The 22,852-nt window shown below is 40.2% G+C and overlaps 2 protein-coding genes across 7 annotated transcripts in view; both read left to right on the forward strand.

Moving 5' to 3' along the window:
* sdk2b (sidekick cell adhesion molecule 2b) overlaps positions 1-7,564 on the forward strand; it is a 200,477-nt gene extending 192,913 nt beyond the window's left edge. For 3 of the 5 annotated variants that reach the window (XM_077502507.1, XM_077502508.1, XM_077502509.1), the window contains exons 44-45: positions 463-592; positions 5,510-7,564. In XM_077502507.1, coding sequence (XP_077358633.1) covers positions 463-592; positions 5,510-5,956 — 577 coding nt within the window. In that variant the 3' untranslated portion in view covers positions 5,957-7,564. Of the gene's footprint in view, positions 1-462; positions 593-3,353; positions 3,411-5,509 lie in introns of all 5 variants that reach the window. The other 2 variants (XM_077502505.1, XM_077502506.1) reach the window with 1 other exon arrangement.
* A 723-nt stretch (positions 7,565-8,287) lies between these two features.
* cdc42ep4b (CDC42 effector protein (Rho GTPase binding) 4b) lies at positions 8,288-21,268 on the forward strand. Of its 2 annotated transcripts, none has more exons than XM_077503313.1 (2): positions 8,288-8,482; positions 18,320-21,268. In XM_077503313.1, exon 2 carries the CDS (start codon positions 18,477-18,479, stop codon positions 19,443-19,445), a length of 969 nt encoding a protein of 322 aa, XP_077359439.1. In that variant the 5' UTR covers positions 8,288-8,482; positions 18,320-18,476; the 3' UTR covers positions 19,446-21,268. The 2 variants fall into 2 exon arrangements, with proteins under 2 accessions (XP_077359439.1, XP_077359440.1); XM_077503314.1 differs by lacking the exon at positions 8,288-8,482 and adding an exon at positions 16,588-18,177.
* Positions 21,269-22,852: the final 1,584 nt, after the last annotated feature.

The following is a 22,852-nucleotide window of genomic DNA, read 5'->3' on the forward strand; positions in this document are numbered from 1 at the left end:
TATTTGATTTATTTTTGTATTAGTTTCATTTATTTATTCATTTATTAACTTATGTTGTAGTATTTTCTATTGATATTATTCAATGTATTTTCTTTATTTAGCAGTTTAATTCATTTATGAATACTTCGTGCATTTTTAAGTTGTTTGATTGAATTTTTAATTAAAAATTGCATTTTAATTTGGTCTTTACTTTGGTCTTGCTTAATTGATCTTTTTAATTAGTAAATATTTTTATTTTTTCTTTAAATTATTTTTTTGTGAATTTAATGACTTGTTTATTAATTTAACAGCCTTTTATTCATATCAAGTTCACCATCAATGAGCTGGTTTGCACTGATTGAAGTGCAAATCCTGCTTATGATGCAAACCACATACAACCACATTAATAAGATATGAATCTGATCGTTTTGCTTCTTTTTCCTGTTTTTTTTTTTTTTTGTTGCTTGTTTGTTTTGAATGCAGGTCTCCTCCGAGGCCAAGCCCGGGCAGTCTCAACTACTCAGACGAAGACGTGAGCACAAAGTACAACGACTTGATCCCGGTGGAGAGCAGCAGCCTGACCGAGAAACCTTCCGAAATCTCTGACTCGCAGGTACTCCAGCAACACACCATCCATCTTTTCAAAATATATTTATTTACGTTCGGGGTGGGGGTGTGGGGTGACGTCTTTCATCATGTCCGTGTGCGCACACTCCACTTTGCATCATCAGCTCTGCTGTATTTTGTGTGTGTATTTTTTCCCCCCTCGTCATTCAGCACACGTTCATACATTTGGCCAACACAAACCACAGACGCTCTGTTGGAAACCATACCACAGGCCAACTGCGCCACTCAGTTTCCTACTGCAAAAATATTTTTGAATGAACAGACGCAAGCAAGAGTACACATGAGCATGGGTACTTTTAAACACATTTGTATCCCCATGCTTGGCATTTCCAAACTTTATTTATAGAGCACCATTCATACATAAAAATGCAACTTATAGTGCTCTGCAATTAAAAGAAAAGAAAAGCCACCCAGTCCCCCGGGCCTAAGGATGATCCTGGATGACCCCCTGACCCCTACGAAAAGGCTAGCAAAATATCAGTTAAAAGGCAAACTAAAAAGGTATGTCTGGTCTTATCTTGTGAACCATGGTTGGAATTTTTCCGTCTTTTTCCGTCAGCCGTCAACTCCAAATTGGACCGCTCTCTCTCTTATTTTCATTTCCCACCGCCATGTGTCTTTTCGTGTTGTTTGGGAACATTTTATTCCCGGGTGTCTTTCATGCATATGTGTTGTTGTTTATGTCAGCCCTTCTGTTTTTGTGGTGAAATATCTTGCAGTCTGGTCAAGGTGGAAGAACTACCATTGTTTTGAAAAAGGTTTACTCGGGTCCTTTCCCAAATGATTTATTGAGTGTCAACGAAACATTTCTGGTATGAACTCCGCAGCCCCCAAAAATGCTCTCTCGTCTCCTCTAAACCCCCCACTCCTCAACGGGCTTCTCACTTTTCCCCACAACGAATCGCCTCAAAAAGGAGCTTTCGCTGCTCGCTAACGTTTCACCACCTGGCTGCTTTTTGCACTCTCTCTATCCAAAATCCCCAGAATGGTTTTAGGGTTTCTCCAGCTGTGTTCTCCAAGGGAAGTGCCGCCTTTTGAATCCTGTTTCTCCCTACACGTTTGACACTTTTTTTTTTTGCCTTTTTTAGACATGAGCTTTCGCCTTCGCTGCAGAGCAAATAGAGATGATCTCAATTCTGAGTCACACACAGTAGATCATGCGGGGATTCACTTTAATGGGTATTATGTCATATTTGTGCCGAGATCAAGTCTCCCCCCATTTAAATAATCTGTCATTATAATCCAGGGTGAAATGTTCTTCCCTCACAAATACACAGTTTTGGTTTCTGGGGGACCCCTGCTGTGTTCACTAAAGCAAGTACGACGACGACCCCCACACTTTATAATCCATAACTCGGAAAGACAAAGGACTGACCCACTCTGGTGATTTTGGGATGAGATGGGATGGGGGAGGTGCCGATTGCCAGATCAGGCTGTCCCGTCTGCAACGTCTGTCGAAGGGCTGGGAAAGTTAGGAGGCGTGCTGGGTTTTTTTTTTAAGTTGCTCCACCCCACACACAATAACAAAACTACATGTTAGCAGTGAGACAGATTTACAAATAATATATTTTAATGGACATTTCTTTTGGATAAAAATATTGCAGGACTCACAATTTAAAGAAGGGATCGTGCCCTATGTGTATTTGTTTCAACCCCTGATTTAGCGTGATCTTGACAGTGCTAAAGACGGAATTAGCGCCTATCGATGATTCCATAAACACCTCAGCGGTCTAAGGCGGATATCTCAATCTCTCTTCTTCATTTAACACCCTAACAATGTAAAAAATGTGTTTGTCAATTTGACACTGACGACAGCAACTGATCCTTGGATGAGTTGCTCTCTTGTGCGCCGGTAATTAGCCGCTAACAATCTCAGCTAGGAGTCACTTCAAGCTAAGCACTGCAGAACGTAGAACGATAACACCCCCAAAATCTTTATAATTTCCTATACAGTGGTAGTTAGGAGAGGTGGTTTGGTTGATTGTTTTTGCTTTGTATTATGAGCAAAAATTAAATGTAAGATGTGAGAATTGAAACAAACATTTTTAACATAATAGTTTGGCTAATGTCAGCTACTTTTGCGCTAACTAGCCAGCTTCCTAGGGTATTTTAAAAACCTTAAACCTAAACCATTTTTCCAGCCTTTTTTATCATAGAAAACAGCTTGCTTAAACGTTAGTATGCTAGCTTCTGACGCTACTAGTTAATGTTAGCCGTGCTAGCGCAATACTTCGTGCTAGTAGCTAATGTTGGGTAAACCTTGGGTAAGAAAATTTGTCAAATAAAATGATTTGGGATGTAGGGATATTCAGTTTAACTTTAAAACAAACTACCTTTTTTGTATCATAGAAAAATGCTAGCTACTTTTGTGCTAACTAGCCAGCTTCCTTTGGCGTTTTTAGCTCCTCAAATATAAACCATACACACAGCCTTATTTATCTTAGAAAACAGGTTGGCTAACATTAACATATTAGATTCTAGTGCTAAAGCGTTACTAGCTAAATAAAAAATAATGAAAATGAAAAGCAAAATAAATGAGAATAAACAGTGGGTAATGAGCTATGTCTGACAAACACTGACAGAAAAAAAAACTGTCAAATAAAATGATGAAAGTATAATGTTTGATACATATCTAGTAGAGCTAAAGCTAGTCAATGTATGTGTCCTGTTAATATGGTGATGTGCTGTAAAAAAAAAAAAAAAATTTAAAAAGAAAAGGCAAAAAACACTGTTCTGTTCACCCATAGGAGGCGCTGGTGTTTTCATACGGAACAGGTGGTCTACATACACTTCCTCTGCATTTGGTGAGGTTCCTGTCGGCTGCCTGCTTTTGTTTGTTTCCAACTGTTTTGTAGCCAGACCGGTTTCCTCTTGCTAGTTCCCATCCAATTCCAGACTTCTTCTTTTGTGTGCCCGCCTGGTTTGGGTGCAAAAAAACCCGGACGGCGATCCAGTCGCTTTGCGTCTCCGAAGTCATCCTGTGTTTGCTTTTTTTTTTTGATCCGTTTGCACGCTTCAGCCATCATAATCAATCATGCTTTGACCATCTCTGATCGTTCTTGGTGTCCATCGTGATGTGTTTGAAGGGTGCTTTCACGTCTTGTACGCTTTCTGTGGGCAGTGTCCTTGGTTCGATTTAGGTTTGCGCTGTACAAAATTCCAAGCATGCCAAGAAAAAAACCACATGACATTCTCTCTTTCATTAGTCATAATGTAAACAGGAAGATGGTTTACTGAACATACAACATAATAATGCAGCGCAAAACTGGAGGAGAAAGTAGTCGTTTGTTGCAATCCAAGAGTATATTTTTCCAGACATGACAGTGCTTCTCAATTATTTTTGTTATGATCCAATCGGATCGATACCAGAGCGCTAGTGTCGATATTTTGCATGTATTTATTTTGGTTTCTCATGGGTCCCTTGCGCAATCCCTTTGTAGCGCACGCTCATGTGCTGACCTGCCAATCACAGCGGTGGGCGGCACTGGCGGGAACAATTAATTATTTTTACAGTAAGTGACATAATATGACAATGAATCATACTCTGCTTTGTTGGAGCTTTTCCAATTACTAGTTGAGCAAAGTATTTGTGTAGCACAACATGTATAATTTATGTAATGTGACTAGACTAGAGGAACGGAGGTGATTGATGTTTCTTTGAATGCAGAAGAGTGACAGGGAATAAGAATTTGAAGATTATTACTACTTTGCGAATTTCAATAAGAGCACGCTATAATATTTTATGAACCTAAAAGTACTTGGTATCGGTATTAACGATATTGACACCAGTATTTACTTGGTATCGATCCAGAGTAGCTAATACTCCATGAGTGCGCCACTGCCACCTATGGTACTGGATGTGCAATTACACAAATCTTCACAGGATTTTTTTTTTTTTTTTTTTTTTTGTCGTTTGCAAGAATAAAGTCGTAATTTTGAAAATAGATTATTAATTTTATGTGAATAAATTGGTAACTTTTTAAAGGTTTTTTTTTTATTAATGTGCATGAAAAACAAGTTTTGAGGAAGAAGAAAAAAAAATTATTTTAGCAAAAGATGACATCCTGCAGGATCTTTGTTAGATTAAATGTCTTCACATTATACGAATATTTGTAATGCGTGTAATGAACAAATAATACTTACAAGAATAGAGTCCCTGATTTATAAGGATTATTTTTTTAGAAAAACTTTTTTTTTTTTTTTTGTTGAAAGCAGTAAATATCCTGTTAGAAGTGTCTGAATTAAATCAGAATTTTACAATGATTTAAAAAAATAAATAAAAATACAATATCCACGACTTCAAAAAAAAAATTGTGAAAATTATTTACCGGTAGTTAGTGTAGTCTTAATATTAAAATAATAGCCATCAATGAGAAAGTTGGAAAAAAGTTCTGAGAAGAGTGTAAATATTTTTGATAAAGTTGTAATTTTATAAAAGTAAAATCATAAGTGATCAGGCTTGTTAAATAAGATAAATAATTCAACTCAAGACCTCTAACTCATTCAGTGCCATTGACGACTATACACGTCCAAGATCCACTTTTAAGCTAACCAACTTCTCACACGCTAAACCACAGCCAAACATTTCATACGCTGGCCGTACCGTGCTCTAGTTTACAACCATATCAGAAACACATTGCTATTAGCTAACCAGGCTAGCGCTAATGTTGTTGTAGTTGTGTTGTGAGCGCGCTGGCAAGCAGGTTGTACGTGATCCGGTTCAAACTGGTCCGTCCCTCGTGTGAAAGCACCCAAAGTGTGCATGTTTGTGTTATTTGGCTATGCTTCAAACGAGGGCTCCAATAATTCATCTGTAGCTATAGCGTGGCTAATCACTCCAACGCCGTCGCCTTCCTGCGCTGTATTAATAAATAAAAGCCACGTTGTTTTTTCTTTCTCGCAGGGCAGCGACAGCGAGTACGAAGTGGACGCCAACCGCCAGAAGACGCACTCCTTCGTCAACCACTACATCAGCGACCCCACCTACTACAACTCGTGGCGCCGCCAGCAGAAGGGCATCTCGCGGGCGCAGGCCTACAGCTACGCCGAGTCGGAGCCGGGCGAGCCGGACCACTGCGCCGCCCCGCCGCCCCAGCTGCCCCCTCTGCCGCCCCAACTCAGCTCGCCCAGCCCCCAGCCCCAACCGCAGCCCCAGCAGCAGCAGCAGCAGCAGGCGCAGGGACAGCCGCCGGGCCAGGGCAGCCTGTTCAGGCCCAAGGGCAGCCGGACTCCCACCCCGTCCCAGCAGAGCGCCAACCCCCCCGGCCAGCACGCCGCCCTCTACAGGCCCCCCAGCAGCCTGGCACCCGCCTCGCGGGCCCCCATCGCGGGCTTCTCCTCCTTTGTGTGAGAATTGCGCAACAAAGAACTGAAGAAATTTCTGGAAGTTTCTGCCCAGCTTCTTTTTTTTTTTTTTCCATTTCCTGATGGTATTCCAACACTTTTAGCAACGCCTTCAACTTGAGATTTTCTAAGTGCAAGACACGTGATGAAGCGACACACTTTTTTTGTTTGCATGACTTTTTATCATTTCTCTTTTCATTTTGTTTTCACACATTCAAATGGTACAGGCCCCAAAGCTCGCGGGACCACATTACTTTGTTTACGTGAGAATTACGGAAACGGACAAAGGAAATTTCCACCTGGATGGTCGTATGATTTGTACTTTTTTTGTTTGTTTTTTGTTCCCCCACATTTACGAACACCTTCAACTTGAGACTTTCTGCAACACTTTTTAACACACGGTGATGCTACGTCCGCTATGCTTCTTGTTAGCATTTTGTTAGCATGACTTGGCACTTTTTCATTTCCCACACTTTTTAGGATCGCCTTCAACTTGAAACCTTTGGTCAACGTTTTGTTTTGTCTGTTCCTCTTGAAAAACGTTTTGACACATAGCGATGACGCAACCGCTAAACTTATTAGCATTTTGTTAGCATCACTTATCATTTTTTTATTTATGGCACTTTTAGAAACGCCTTCAACTTTCTGCAACACTTTTTGACACGTTGACGATACATTTATTAGACTGTGCTTGTTTGCGTAACTTTTTCTTTTTTTTTTGCGGCATTTTTGGACACATGACGATCAAACATCCACACTTTTATGTTTGCATGACTTATCATTTCTTGTTTTTTCGTTTGCACACGCTCAAATGGTACTACCTTTGTATGTCGTACAAAATCACAAGAATCCTTGAATACACATATACATAGACATGTATATATATAATATGATGCTATATATTATATATATGTACCTAGAGGACTAGTCAGTGCTCACTCGGTGGTGACTGAAATAGAGTTTTTGGGGGGGAGTGCTGTTGATTGTATAAAAGTTGCAAATGTTTGTGTGTGTGGAGAAACAATCAAGTAGCACATCAAAGATCAGCTGGACTCATACTTATGAGCGACGTATGAGTTTGTACCTTGAGTCCACTTTCCAACGGATGCCTTTCACGCGCACGGATGACATCTGGCAGAGAACTGCGGACATTTACTGGATGTTTATTGTGGATGTTCCTACTTGGAATAGCTTTTGGCGGTCACTTGAAAAAACAAAGGATTTTCTCTTCTTTTTTTGGCCCTTCTCGCTTCCCTTCACAATTGATGATGTCATCAGACCGCCTCGCCATCAATTAAGCCGCTGTCCTGTCTCCATTGCTTTGTTTGTGTGCGCGTGTATGAGTGTTAGCACACACCACAAGCTTTACAAATCATTCACAGTGTGCGTGGGTGTGTGAGTGACTGTAAACCTGCCCGGAGACTCATAATGCTACAGTGAAAACTCAACGGTTAGTTTTTTCAAGCAAAGTCATCAAATTGCTATTATTTTTGTTTCCATATTTTTTTTTTTCCTGTGGGGTGATTTTGTTTCGTATGCGATAAAAGCTTACCATGCAGAAGAATGAATATATGATCACAGTACATTTCGGAAATAAATTATTTTTCAATGTTTAGTTGGTGGTGTTTAAATTATTCAGCTGTGATTGCAGTTGTAGTGAATGTTTTTTTGTTTTTGTTTTTTTTTTTAAATGGATTGTTTTTCTGGCCAGTGGGACTTTACAGGCTATCTCCTGTCTGATGGGATGAGATGAATGAATGATGGAGATGATTCCCAACGTGCATGCACACTTCATCAGTTTATTATGCGCATAAAAAAAAAAAAAAAAAATGTTAAATTTGTCCATCCGTCAGATGGCATCCAAAGTTAATTGGATGATAAGTCAAGCTGAGGCTAACCTTGTAAACGTAGTGGCAGCGAGAGCAGATTAATGAATTGGAATGAATGCATCCAGATGACTAATCCTTTTTTTTTTTTTTTTTTTTTTTTTAAACACATGGGGGATTTCCATCTGACGTAGCAAAGGTTAGTTTAGCATTAGCACATACATTCAGAAGACATGACAAAGGGCTTAAATGACTAATTTCAACTTCACAACAAAGTTTGCTTTGACATATGTTTTTTTTTTTATGTTAGAAATTAATACAAATTGTAATATTTTCAAAAGGCCAACAAAATGCATGTGTTGTCTACATCTTAGGCCACCGGAACACATTAGCATGCAGACTAGCTGCTAGCTTCCGGAGGCCAAGTTGAAGTGGAGTTCGTGTGCCTTTAAAACTGCGGCGGGGGGCGGGGCCGACGCGGAAGGGAGGCCCCGGGAGGGACGAAGTGACTGTGGGACGTACGACGCACACACAAGCGAACGGAGACGCCGAACGACGCACGTCGACTAGCTAGGCTACTTCCTCCGAGGAACCGCGTCCACTCAACGGACACTTTTTCGTCTCTTCGGCCTATTTGCTTCACTCTTCGGCGGACACAAGTCGTGGACGGTGGGAAGTTCCTCAATCACCCGGGACGCCAGTTGAAGGTAACTAGTTTGACTTGTGTACGTGTACTGCTTGTTTGTAGAACTTTTACGGCCACAAGAGACGGCGACGCGTGTGGCAATCAAGTTGTCGCGTTATTTTCGGTAGTTAAACGTCGCCTTTTATTCGAACTTCATCGCTATCACGACCGTTTAAAGGCAACAATGAAGAGCGCCCCCCCCCCCAATTACCCCCTCCCTTTTACTATTTTCTCCATGGTGGCAGCTTATGTTAAACTTAAAAACAACAAAAATCTAATTTACAACGTTTTTCTCACGACGTCCAAAAACCGTCAGTTGACAGCAGTACAATGACGTAATGAAAAGAACCTCTTTGAAGTTCGGCATAATTTAAATGAAGCGTAAAGCGTTAACTAGATGGCCTGGGGTGCACGCAGGGGGGTGTTGTGTGTTTTGTGGCCTAACTCGAGTGTTGTGTGACATATTTATGGTGTTTTTACGGCAGGATTTATCATGCAGGTTTCTTCTGAGTAGAGTAGAGCTCCCCTTAAGACGGAATATGATTTAATCAAAGGCAGATGGGCTGGAAAGTTCCCTTCTCCCAACTTATTATGTAACTTGTAACGCTTTGCACACGACTAGAAAGCAGTTTTGTGCTGAAAGATCACATCTAGACATGCTACATTATCCAAGGAGATATTGGATTGCACAGGGTGAAACTATTTACTCTGGATAATTGATTAACTGGAAGAAAACTATGGAAAATTGTTTACTGTATCAAATATCTCAGCTTAATTGCACAGTAGAAGTCGTCATGGGTATTGATAAATATTAGAGTATTTGGCATATAGTGGAAAATTTATTCAAAAAGAGGCTTCAAGCCCTACCCAGTTGACCGTTTACTGTCAACGTAAATAAATAAAAAAAAACACACAATTACGTGTTGCATATTTAAAACAACCACATAACTCTGTGTCAGCAAAGTCTCTTTGTTATAAATGGGCCAACGAATAGCTTTGAAGTTGCAGGGTTACCAAATATTTGAGCACAAACAGTCGTAGGCATTTTATTTATTTTTTTATTGACAAATTTTACTGCATCTTACTGAGCAGTTGTGTCTTGTTTGTGTAAATCTATATGTGTGGGCACACACCAGATCAGAATATGGAGCTGGAATGGATTAATAGTATTTCCATTCATTTCAATTGGAAAATAGGATTTGTTTAAAGTGGTCATGGAAATAATTACTTGTAATTTGTCACAGGCGTAGCTTGAAAAGTGTTGACATTGGAAATCATGAATTAATAAGTGTTACACTTTTGATTGCTTGTTTTTCCCATTCTCTCGTTGATACAGTGAGGTTTGTATTTGTATTAAAGTTACAGATTGTTGATAAAGTATGTTGTCTTATTAGCTGAGATTTAATTACTTGCGTCATCGAATGTGGGAACAGTGAAGGCGAGTATTTGAGTTGAAGGGTTTGTTTGTTTTTATACATTTGGTTTGATGCACTTGGGCTTATGAAACTGGCAGCTTGGAAACATGTAGGCTGACATTTTGAAGCTTGTCCTACATCCTGCAACTTATTTATTTTTGTTTGTTTTACATAATTCAACCCACGGAACCAGTTTTGCGTCGCAGCATTAAATTTGGTATGTGTGTCAATCACCCGTCAGCATAAAAAAAGTCAAAAGTTTGAAGTGTCTTGAATGGAAATACGCAGGAAGTTGGCGAGTTTTATTTTAAGTGGTCATTTTAGTGTCATTTCGAGGTGCTTCAAAGATGAAGATTTTGTCTTGGTGCGGCAAAAATTTCAAAACACTTGTCTTTGCCGCAAATATTGTACAACGCTTGTATTCATTCTTTTCTCCTTGACTGTGCTTTTCTTTACAAGCCAAACTATTTTGAGGAAGCTGGCTCGCTGCCCACATGAGCTCATCGCTAGTTTGAAAAGAGGGAGCATTATTGAATTGGGTTAGAGGAACGAGCGGCGCTCAAGTAAAAAAAATGCTATACGCTTGCTTTGAGTGGACCCCAAATAGTATTCATGTGACTCACTCGGGAGTCCGTTTAAAACGTTGGCTTGCAGCCCCGAGTTAACGTGATTATTGCAACCTTGACATTTGGTGCATTTACCAAATTTACAGTCTCTTTTGATGATACTCTGATTAGTTTTGGCATGTCAAGGACTGTGCCTCAAAATGGGAAGTAGACCACTTTTGAGCTTGATCATAGTCTGTCAGTTTTGTCTTTTGCTTATCATTGCTGTTAGCATTTAGAAAATTTAAGTAATAAAAAAATCAAGACAAAGAAAATGAGATTATACTTTGACCATGAGCTATTTTTTATTTATTTTTTTATTTTCTTCCTGTTCAATTATTGTCATCTCCACCCGAAATTGTTGCTCTCTTTTGATGATAGACATTTATTTTTCTGGAAGTGGACTGTGTATCAAAGTGGGTTTAGCAGACTGCAAGAAACTCCAAATTGATACGAGAGTGTTTTGTGATTGTTTTTGATCATTTTTTTAGTCTAATAACAGCTTTTACTGAGAATTTCAGTGGCCTTTCTGAATTGTCCGACTGCCGACTCAATCGAGTTCCAAAGGCCTGCTGTGTACTAGAAGTAGGCGTACCTGTTAGTTGTACATTGTTGAAGAATATTTTAGTGGCCCTGTTGAGTCTGATAAGGCTGATAGCAGGCAGGAAAACAGTCGGAATCGCTTTCCATGTGAAGAATGTGTCATTTATGCAGATGAAAGGCTTTCATCTATGTGCAGCAACATCTTCAAAGATAATTTAACTAAAACACAAAGTTAAGGGTTAAATTCTTAAGAATCAAAGACTCTCTTAAACATTTTTAATCTACAAGTAAAGCAAAGGAATTGAAGTAATTAATCCTTGGCCAAGTTAATTGTTACTCTGCAGCTGACGTATTTCTTCCTGAACGCATATTTGTGGTGTTCTTCATTTACAGTAAGGCAAATGGTTGGATCATTCGATCATTCTTACGTGATAGTCAATCATTCAAACTTAACTCTTTGACTGCCAAAGACGTTTAATAACAATTAGTAAAATTATGATGAATGGAATGCGATCTTTCATTTAGTACCTACATTGTATATGTAGTGAAGGCAAACAATATTATTTTTGCCGTGAAAGATGAGTTAAAATGCTAAAAATCGGCTGGCACTTTTTTTTTTTTTTTGATAAAGTGTGGCAGTCAAAGAAAGGAATAGATGCAAAAAAAAAATGAAAATTATCTCAGTAATGTCTTGATTTCTACTGAAATACATAAAAATCATTTTTAGGCGTTGGGAAGGTGTTGATAAGATGTTTTAGCCCATGATTATCGCTTCTGCTACACCTGTTATCAGCAACACCTTTTCAAAGCTGCTGAACCAGTTTGGATGATTCCTCGCGTAGCGTACATTCTGTTGCGTACGTTTTCTGAACTCTTTGTCTAGGCCAAAAAAAAAAAAGTCCTCAGTCAAAAACACCTGTCCAACACACAACCACTGGAATGGTTTGTTCCACTCGCATTGTGTATTGTGTTGTGAAAGCTTCCAGGCTTTGTTGTATTGATCTTGTTTGAACAGTTGTTGTTTTTCCATGGCGCTAACCTGTTGGCTTGTTGTATGCTATTTTCCATGTGTTCAGTGGCAGGTGTTGTTTTGTTGATATCCACACCTAGAAACTGCAATAGTGTGTAATTGGGCTCTCTTGATAATTGGTGTACCAAATAAAGGGATCACATGAAGGCAAGTTATTTTTAGATTAGTGCTGGGCTAACCTACAAAATTACAATGGCTTAATTGTTAAGCATCATGTCTCTCTCTTCCGGTCCTATCAAATGATGAGTATCGCTCGACACTCACGTTGCTTTGGGTGTACCCCGATGGTTTTGTTTGGTTTTGGCACTCTTCCCCTATTGTACGTTTTGCGACGCAACCGGTCGCTCGGTTACACTTTGTATTCCAGTCAAGGCTTAGCAAACACTTTTGCCTTCTGGTGACCCTTGAGCCCACTGACTTGTCGTTGACAGACTTTGAACTTTACATTGTCTTAACCTGTCAACTCCTTGAGAAGGGCTGTTACTATCAGCTTGAAGTGGTAGGACAAAGTGAAAACCACAGTTATTTATTTTTTGTAACTGGTCTTGTCAGTCCGGAGGTTTTAAAAGCTGTCTGTGTCACTGGTAAAAAAATGGCAGTTGTTGAACAGCGTATCTTCCAGTCCTACCAAGAAGACCCTTGTGGATGTTTGACCACATCGTGTGTTCCTCAAGACCTCCCCTCTGATTTCATCTTAAAGGCCAAACAAACCCAGAGGCGACTGCGCTCACTCTGTCTTTTTAACTCATTCACTGCCAGTCATTATAGAAAATTTTTACATTTCCAATACTCACGTGATATTACATTCAATAATTATATATAAACCGAATCTACCAAATAACAGAATAGACTCCCTACTTTTTGTCCCGTCCCGTTCTTTTATAATTGACAGCAGAAAAATGTAGGTTTGCCAAAATACAGCCATTTCTCCCATGGACTCTGAAACTGTGTTTATTTCCTATAAAATGGGGCAATGATGTCATCTACCGGTGGTTGGACATCAGTAAAGTTGTTTCCAAGTTTGATATTTACAGTGGAGCATGCTCAGATTCGTCCCCATTTAGCACCGCTCTAAAAAATACAATTGACAAGTATACTTGTCAAAGGCAGTGAATGAGTTAAAGAATCGGCTAACTACGCCCCGCCACCCTTCCAGAGAAAATCATTCTGCTTTGGTTTAACGTTCCAGCAGCTCGGATTGTTAATTCAATGACTTGGCCCCGCGGGACCCTCGCATGAATGCTTTCCATTTGTCAAAAGAGCCGCGGCGAGAGACCCTGCGTGTCCGCGCTCGCTATAATCCCTTTGCGGAAGCCCTAATGAGGGTTCACATCCCCGCAATCTGTGCTCTTCTTTATCGTTGCTGCTGTTCTTTAAGTCCACAGTTTGAGAGTAGCCGGAATTACTGATATAGTTCCTCTCAAGTTGAACACAAAGTATTGCAAAAATCCAAGAAATGCAAGATCTTTGTCATGCGTGATGGCGCTTTAAACTCTGTTTTAGACATTTCCCTCCCCTAATTTGCATTGGAATTTGAATTTTGAGTTTCTACTGTACCACACCTAACTTCCCGTGTAGTTGAGGCTGTGTAGTGTGTTGTGAAAAGCCAAAACAAATGTGACACCTTAGCTACTCATTTGACATTAGCAGTGATGGTGTTTTGAGCACAGACGTTTCAGAGGTTGGTTTAAGTTTTGCAATCATGTTTTTCCAGAGTTGATTTTGAAATCGCACAACTAGTCAGTTGTTTAGTGTATGATGGACAGTCTGAGCCAGAGAAAGGGAGACTTTTTGGGATCCTGCAAATTGAGGGTTTTATTGTCCAGAAACTCGGCCGTCCGTGGTCTCTTTGGGCTTGTTTTTGGCCTTGACACAACATGGACGCCCACCCAGCCAGCACAGCACAACCTCCCACCACCAAACACTTTGTCCAGTCATGCAGGAGTAAGCGCTTCATAAAAGGCCAGCTTGGCTGGAAACGCAGAGAAATCATTTTCAAGCCTGTCAGGTGGTGATTGGGTTGCGCTGAGCGTTCAGGAAACTGGCCAAAAAAGTGTTTTTGGAGTCAGATGGAGGATAGTGGGCCAGCGGATGCTCGCTTTGCAATGGGCTGGGCTGGGGTGGGCTGGGGCGGCCCAGGCATGTTGACTTTATTTGCTAATGTCAAAACCCCTGTGGCTCAAACACGCCAAATGACGACCTGCTGAAATGAGCTAAGAGACATTTGAAAGCCTTTCCCCCACTAATCTGTTTGAACTTGTCTGACAAAGACTCACTGCAGTGATAGTGTTCAGTCTTGGCCAGATCTGTGTTCGGTTAGGGCCACAAATTGGGGTTTCGAGCCAGGGTTAGGGTTTGAGAGTTGGCTTTCAAGACAGGAAACGTGGCGTTTGGAAAGCAAAGGAAAGTTTGAAGACGGTGTTAGTTTGAACGTAAGCAAAGGTTAGACCTTAGTTGGTGTCAGCGTTTGTGCCCACTGCCAACCTGATCATATTCAATCATGCAAAACATTGCTCTGATTTGCCTGGTGATGCACATCTGGCACGTTGCATGCTACTGAATCATGAAGCAAGTCATGTTCCTGTGTGTTCACACGCTAGCTAGACCTGTTCACCTCAATCGAGAGTCACACCTGTCTAGTTATGCTCCACTTATTATTTTTGACTTTCCTTTGTCTACTTCCTTTGGCACATGCTTTTGTGTCACTAAGGTTACCCGACCAAGCAAGCGACCGGACATGAAGTCCAACTGGAAGAACAGGTTATGTTCATCCTCATCAATCAGCCACCAGCCAACCATATATGGTGTCGTTTCGGTCTAGTCAGATGGTTTCATAGTGAAGTCACAATGCATTACGAGCCAAGGACGTCAGTATAACAAAAACAGTGATTGTGTACCAAGTTGATCTATCTGACTTTTCTAGCAAAATTTCCATCCTAACCCTGGCCTGAAATTTGAAAACACCTACTTTGAAACGAAGACGTTTTTATTTGGTATATGTTTGCATGATGTCGACAAACAACTTGATTGTCCAGCTGTCTACAATGTTAGCATAATTGCACGAGGTTTGGCCCTAACCCGCAACTAATGAGGTTTTCAACCAAGCGTCCCGTCTGCTGTGGGAACGCGATCCGTGCTTGACATTGGTCAACTGGAGACAAATTAAATTCTTCTTTGTCAGAGCGCAGGCCCCGCTGACGAAACCGCCATTGTTGTACTTGGGCCGCACAAGTTAATTTGCATGTCAATGTTCCCGACCCGAGCTCTGGACAATGAGCACGACTGTGGCTTGTTGGAGGCTAAATGAAGCCAAAGTTGTCTGCGTAGTATTTTGTGTGAGAAGACAAAGATAACACTTTACTGTTGAGGATGCCGCATGACTATTATGTGATTGTCATTCGTTTTGGTGGTTTGTTGTGAATAAGTGATAAACCCGCTTGGCAATTTAAAGACACGCTAAAATGAAGCATGCGTGAGATGCGGTCGTCTGGATGCGATTGACTGCAGATTCTGTTTTGAAAGAAGGGGAACGTGGTGCCACGGGATTACGCAAGCATGTCGGATGAGGGCTGTGATGTCATCGAGCGCGAGCCGAGGTGACATGACGATGATGCCCTTAATCATTCATGGCCACCCCTCCTCCCCCGTCACCGCTCGTCTCCGCTTGAGTTGGTGTCATGTGGCGCTGCGGGTGCTCAGTTAGGTTACGTAAAGCCTTTTCTCGCTTCGAGCAACAAAGAAAGTCTATGAAACCCTGTCGCAATGAAAATATCACAATTATAGTGACTGAAATGATCAGTTATTGCTTGAGCCATATGTTAAATCTTTAGTTCAAATGTCAAACAATGAGAGTTAAAGCCAGACATAATCTTCTGATGAAACTGATCAAAATATGATGATGATGATGATGATGATGATGATGATCTGCTCAAACACCAAGGGGCCCTCAACAGGGAACATAAAATGGCTCATTTCCCAGAATGAACACAAAGTGTGGCTTGCACTTTTTGATATTTGAGAGCCCCTACTGGCATCTTTTATGTTGAATCCTCCCGATTGTCTTCTTGCCCAGCTTGATCTCGAATCAGGAAGTGTGTTCCATCCGCTTTAGTCTTTCGAGGCTTTTAGTGTTCCGAATACTTTTGTTGGCTCACGTTGCGACGTTTTGTTCGCCAACAAAGCAGAACGATACCTTACCTCAACTTCCAGGCTGATTCTTTTTGCCTGTGTGCAGCAGGAAGACTTCAACTTGTGCGAAATGTAAATATGCCTCGAACACCCTGACCTTAACTTGAAACCATAACCCTATCTTGAACTCGTAAAAGGGAAAGGGTTTCAAATTAGGGGAACAAACCAGGTTTGTTTGAAACCCAACCCTCTTCTGAAATTTACTTTGAAACCTTAAATCAATTGCTTGAAACACTAACCATCATTCGGACTCAGAGTCCTAATTTAAAAGCCTAAGCCTGCCTGGAAACTCGGATTTGAACCCGAAAAACTACCGTAAGCTTCTCTTTGAAACGCTAAGCCAGAGTTGAATCTGAGACTTGAAACCCTAACCCTTGTTTAGAACTCTGACTGAACTCCAATTTGACACACTGTCCCTTTCTTGAGTGCCTATTGTGAGACTCTAAACATTAGGGGTGTTAAAAAAAATCGATTCTGCAATATATCGCGATACTACAGCATGCAATTCTCGAATCGATTCAATAGGCAGCCGAATCGATTTTTTAACATCCATTTTTGATGGAAAAATATTTTTTAAAAAACGTCTAACTTTCACACCTTAAGCATGGAAGAATGTTATATTAATGTAACATTAAACCTTAATATTTTATTTCAATGCTTTTCTAACATGAAAAAGGTTACAACCTGTTTGTTAAATACAGTGGATCACAGTTATAAAACTCAACTTTAAGATCAATAAATAATACATTTTCATATAAATCTTACAATGTACATGTATAGGTTTACTGAACGGTATTTTCTAAATTTGAGTAGAAAAAATCGCAACAATCGGCTTGTAAATTCATATCGGGATTAATCGGTATCGAATCGAATCGAATCGGGACCTATGAATCGTGATACGGATCGAATCGTCAGGTACGAGGCAATTCACATCCCTACTAAACATGCTTGTGTGCTGCTTTATGTAATTTCTCTAGTTCCTCATACCTCACAAACAATATTCAAGTCAAGTCTTGTTTGTCAGTGTTTATTATACCAACATACAGTGGATGTAAGATCTACACATTCAATTGCTAGTTTGTGATCCAAAAATCAAACTAGTAAGAATCATCATTTTAAAACTGCTTTTTTTCCCCATTCAATGTTTTCCTTTCAGACATATATATAACAAAAGCCTTCAATTATATAATTTAAAGGATCAAAACTTGACCAACATTGATGTGGATTTTTTTTTTTTTTTTTTTTTTTTGTGCAGGATAACGGAATTATCATTTCCATTAGTGTAAAGTTGCTTTGGGATATGCTAACGGTGATAGCTTTTAGTCTCAAAGTCTCCACCATCTGGTTGTGCAGCAATCATGCTAATGTTTTCATAATATATGATTGTGCTCACCCCATTGATTCACATCAGAGTTACGCATGCGTGGGCTCCAGCCTGTGGCCTAAAAACACAAAGCGATGTTTTTTCACCTCAGTAGCACATTAGCACAATGGTAGCGCACACAAGTGGGCCTTCAAATCTCTCAAGTGAGCGATTTATGAGCCAGGAGTCACTGGCCTGCTAATGCCGCTAAACTGTATTCATATTAGCCGCCTGCAAGCTTTAATTTGTAAGCCTTTCCCTGAGAGTTTTGAGGTTTCACAGGAGAGCAAGTCAAAGAGCTGCAAGCTAAACAGACACACGCAGGCAGGCAGAAGAATGTAACAAATCTCAACGTAGCGACGCGAGCAGCTCCGTAAGACGATCCCAAGAAATGCCGCTCCGCTTCATTTTTTTTTTTTTTTCTCCGAGTGTTCCGGCTCCAAGTATCCTGCCGGTTATGCAACAGTCGAGGGGCCCAAAACGGGATCGTTTGAGCGCCGGCCACCTGTGAACGTTTTTAGAAAATAATAGAGAAATCCAGGAAGGACATTTGACATGGAGTTATTTTCACCAGTGAGTTATGCAACATCCTGACAGACTCACTAACCGACGATAGGATTTGTTTTGGACTAACGTCTTTATTTGAACAAAAGTAGATATTGCATTGTTCAGGAAAGAGTCAATTCACCATTGTCATTTGTTGTTTTCTTCACAGCCTGATCCAACTTGGACATGACATTTGGAGCGTGAAGACCAAAATGGCTGCCCGCATGACGAAGCACCTGGAGTATCTCTGACAAAGCCACACAAAAGTTACCAGAAGATTCCTCAGTTCTTGAAAGAAAAGCAACAACCGCAACAAAGCGTCCATCATGCCGATCCTCAAGCAGCTGGTCCACTCCAACCAGTCCAAGCGGCGTTCACGCGTCGACTTGACAGCGGAGATGATCAGCGCTCCCCTGGGTGACTTCCGGCACACCATGCACGTGGGGCGCGGCGGCGACGCCTTCGGGGACACGTCCTTCCTCAGCACGCGTTCAGGTGAAGCCCCCGACCCCGATGGCAAGCGCGGCTCGCCGGGCTCCAAGCCGTCGCTGCTGGCCCGCACCTTCCGCGGCAGCAAGCGCTCGCATTCAGTCAACCGCGGCGACAGGTACGAGTACAATCCCACCATGCCGGCCCCTTCCTCTGCCACCTTTGTGAAAAATGCCATCTCGCTGCCGTACCTCAACCACCACGAGGGCGGCGGGGGGAGCCCGGGGGTGGGCATCCCGGTGGCCAACGGGCCGGCGGCCATCGCCACCTTGGACTCGGCGTTTGACGAGCGCCACTTGGGGGTTCTCTCCGAGCTGCCGCCGTCCCTGCCCAAGAACGGCGGCGGCGGCGGCATGAAGCACGCCGAGTCCATGATGTCCTTCCACGTGGACTTGGGGCCCTCCATGCTCGGCGACATCCTGAGCGTGATGGAGAAGAAAGGCTTGGAGGACGATGACCTGGGCTACGAGGAAGGCAAGGGCAGCGAGGGCCAGGGCTCGCCCGCGCACATCCCGCTCATCGACGACACCCCTCCCGTCGAGGAGCGGCGGCCGCCCGCCAGGCCGCCCCGCATGATGATCTACCAGCAGAAGGTCATGGTGGCGCCCTACAGCCCTGAGCTCCACCCCAGGAACAACCTCCAGCACCTGGACAGCTGCTCCGTGTCCAGTTCCGGCTCAACCACTGAGGAAAAAACTTCTTACCTTCAGCACAACGACACGGACAGCGCCAAGTACAGCTCGCCACGCGGCGATGACGACTTCTCCTTCATGGACGACGACGACGACGACGAGATCCGAGTTTAACATCCTGATCCTGGGGGAGGCGTCCAATAATGTCACTCGTCATCCATCAAGCACACGGGGAGCCGGTGGCCGTTTCTGGATGATGGCAATAATGCCATGCTTGAACAGGAAGTGGGAGTTGTGGCTGGGAATGTGATGAAGAAAACTGAAGGTGGGAGGTTTGAATCCGGCCTCCAGCCTTACTTGTGTGGAGAGTCCATGTTCCTTCCTCACACATTCCAAAAACATGCATGTAGTTCATTGAAGATTCTAAATTGACTTTAGGGGTGAATGTGAGTGTGAATGTCTGTTTAAATATGACCAGTCCAGATTCAAATTGAGCAGCTGTGATAGTCTCCTGACTTCTGATCATATCTACAGTCTGTCCCATTTTTAGTCCAGACTTAATAGGAGGTCATCCAGTTGCACTTAAAATTGTGGGTCGTATTGAAAGAACTTTTTCAGAATGTAAAAAAAAAAAAAAAGACAAAAAGGTTGAGTATGTGTTTTGGTGATGGCCAAGTATTTGTCATTGGTGGACATGATGCAAAATGGCCTCCAATGGGAAGCTCCTCCCCAAAATGGATGCCTTCGTGACAGTATTCGCGTCCGAGAGCACAGGACGACATGGACGAGAGAATCAACCAATCAACGGACACCATCTGCGTTGTTGCCGTGCTGCGCTCATCTCGTCATCCTGGCAGGAAGTTACTCAGACCACAATCAGAGGTACACCTGCACCCAAAAACAATGTCAACAGGACCATAACAATAATTAATAAAAACTATATATATATATATATATATATATATATATATATATATATATATATATATATATATTTAGTTTTTTTTGTAAGAATATTAACTATTTTTCTAACTGTGGTTGTGGTTTGTATATTAGTAAATTAGTAAATCAGAAATAAAACTGACCAAATGGCAACTATATTTGTAAAAAAAAAATATATATATATATATATATATATATATATAAATAAAATTTTGGCTAATAATTTATTAACTGTGTAGATCGCACATTACTAATTGATGTAATATGCATGCCACAATCATTAATAAAATGAGTTATATTTTTATTGTCAAGGTTTTTAGTTTGGAAATTAAATTTTATATATATATATATATATATATATATTATCTTTATGTACGAACTATGAAATCATTTTGTTTTTTGTGGTTGTGGTGGGAATAAAAATAAAATAGCATTATTTCATAATTTACGTGATAACCCATAATTTTTTTTGGCTAGTTTTTTTTTTTTTTTTTTTTTATGCAGAATATGGTGCAGGTGTGCCTATTGTTGTGTCTAGTATGTTGTATGTTAGCCAAGTCTTTTTTTTTTTCTTCTTCTTCTTCTTCTAATAATCACTTTGTCGCTAATATTAGCAGCAAGTCATTTTCCTCGTGTTTATTGAGATGCAGTTTAATATTTTTTTTTCCACATTTACTTTCCTGAGTTAAAAGGGCCAAATTTGAACATGCTTACCATCCACTTTGCAGAATTGTGGGAGTTGTTGTGCCATCAATGCTGGTGTACAATTTATGTTATCCAGCAATCTGCTTGTGAAATTGCTGTAATGAGAAAAAAAAGATGGAACATTACACCCAATTGCTGTGAAATGCAGTCAGAGCTGTGTGGACTTTTTTTTTTTTTTTTTTTTTCCCCTTGCAAATGAGCTGCAAAAAAAAGGGGGTCTATTGAAAATACAAACAGCTGTAAAAATATGTTATTGCCAGGGTTGTGCCATCTTTTTGCTGCTTTACAGCACAATAACACTATCCACCCTTATTTGTTTTTCAATAAAAGACAAGGCTGGTGAAATGTCATCTTTGTGTCTTACTTTAGACAAAAGTAAACTTTTTGTACAAGACACGAGAAAGATCTGATTTTTACGAATAACTTAGATGTTAAGGTGGGAAAAGAGGAAATGTTTGTGAAACTTCTTTTTTTTTTTTTTTTTTTTATAAATGTCTATGTTTTGATTTATGAAAGTAAGAATTTTCAGCATTGGGACAAGAGTATTGAATATGGTACGAGTTGACAGTCGTATCTGGAAATTGATTTTCACATTTGTGTTTGCTCGTAGGATCAATAAAAGCTCAATTTTTGAGGCTTTTTAGGGTTAAATTTCTTTTTGTCTGAGGTGAGTGAGCTCCAATAGATGACGAAAACAGGTGTCATCAATGGGACGCTTGCGCCCTCTAGTGGGAGTCACGACACCTTAAGGGTTTTAAACCTTTTTTTTTTTTTTTTTTCTATCCAAAAATAGCTGAAAAACTGGAAACTTTGAAAGCTCAAATTCTTGATTTACTGTAGAAAATTAGTTTTCCAGGTAATGCTGTTTTAAAATTACTTTTCAGAGCCTCCACAGTACCTAACGTACAATGATTTTTCATGAGAATATTTTATTCTAGATCAAGACGGATGAGGGTAAAATGTACAAATGCATAAAAAATGACCATGTATAGCGAGGCTTTTTTCTTTTTCTTTTTTTTTAAATACCTATGTATAGTAAGACTTTTTTTTTTCTAACAAAAAAAAAAAAGACCATGTATTGTAAGGCTTTTTTTTTTCTTTCTAACAAAAAATGACCATGTATAGTAGGACTTTTTTTTCTAACGAAAAATGACCATGTATGTTAAGGCTTTTTTTTTTTTTCTAACAAAAAATGACCATGTATGTTAAGGCTTTTTTTTTTTCTAACAAAAAAACGACCATGTATAGTAAGACTTTTTTTTTTTCTATAGTAAGACTTCTTTTTCTAACAAAAAATGACCATGTATAGTAAGGCTTTTTTTTTTCTAACAAGAAAAAAAGACCATGTATAGTAAGGCTTTTTTTTCTAACAAAAAAAAAATGACCATGTATAGTAAGACTTTTTTTTTTTCTCTAACAAAAAATGACCATGTATAAGTAAGACTTTTTTTTTCTCACAAAAAATGACAATGTATAGTAAGGCTTTTTTTTAAATAAAAAAAATGACCATGTATAGTAAGGCTTTTTTTTTCTAACAAAAAAAGACCATGTATAGTAAGGCTTTTTTTTCTAACAAAAAATGACCATGTATAGTAAGGTGTTTTTTTTTCTAACAAAAAATGACCATGTATAGTAAGGCTTTTTTTCCTAACAAAAAATGACCATGTATAGTAAGGCTTTTTTTTTCTAACAAAAAATGACCATGTATAGTAAGGTTGTTTTTTTTCTGACAAAAAAACGACCATGTATAGTAAGGCTTTTTCTTCCGACAAAAAAACGACCACGTATAGTAAGGCTTTTTTTCCCGACAAAAAAATGACCACGTATAGTAAGGCTTTTTCTTCCGACAAAAAAACGACCATGTATAGTAAGGCTTTTTTTTCCCGACAAAAAAACGACCATGTATAGTAAGACTTTTTTTCTAACAAAAAAAC

This window comes from Festucalex cinctus, chromosome 17, assembly GCF_051991245.1.
Source record: "Festucalex cinctus isolate MCC-2025b chromosome 17, RoL_Fcin_1.0, whole genome shotgun sequence".
NCBI classification, from domain to species: domain Eukaryota; kingdom Metazoa; phylum Chordata; class Actinopteri; order Syngnathiformes; family Syngnathidae; genus Festucalex; species Festucalex cinctus.

Bases quoted from the DNA above. Each gene is read 5' to 3' on its own strand.
- cdc42ep4b (XM_077503313.1), top strand. From the start codon at position 18,477: ATGCCGATCCTCAAGCAGCTGGTCCACTCCAACCAGTCCAAGCGGCGT.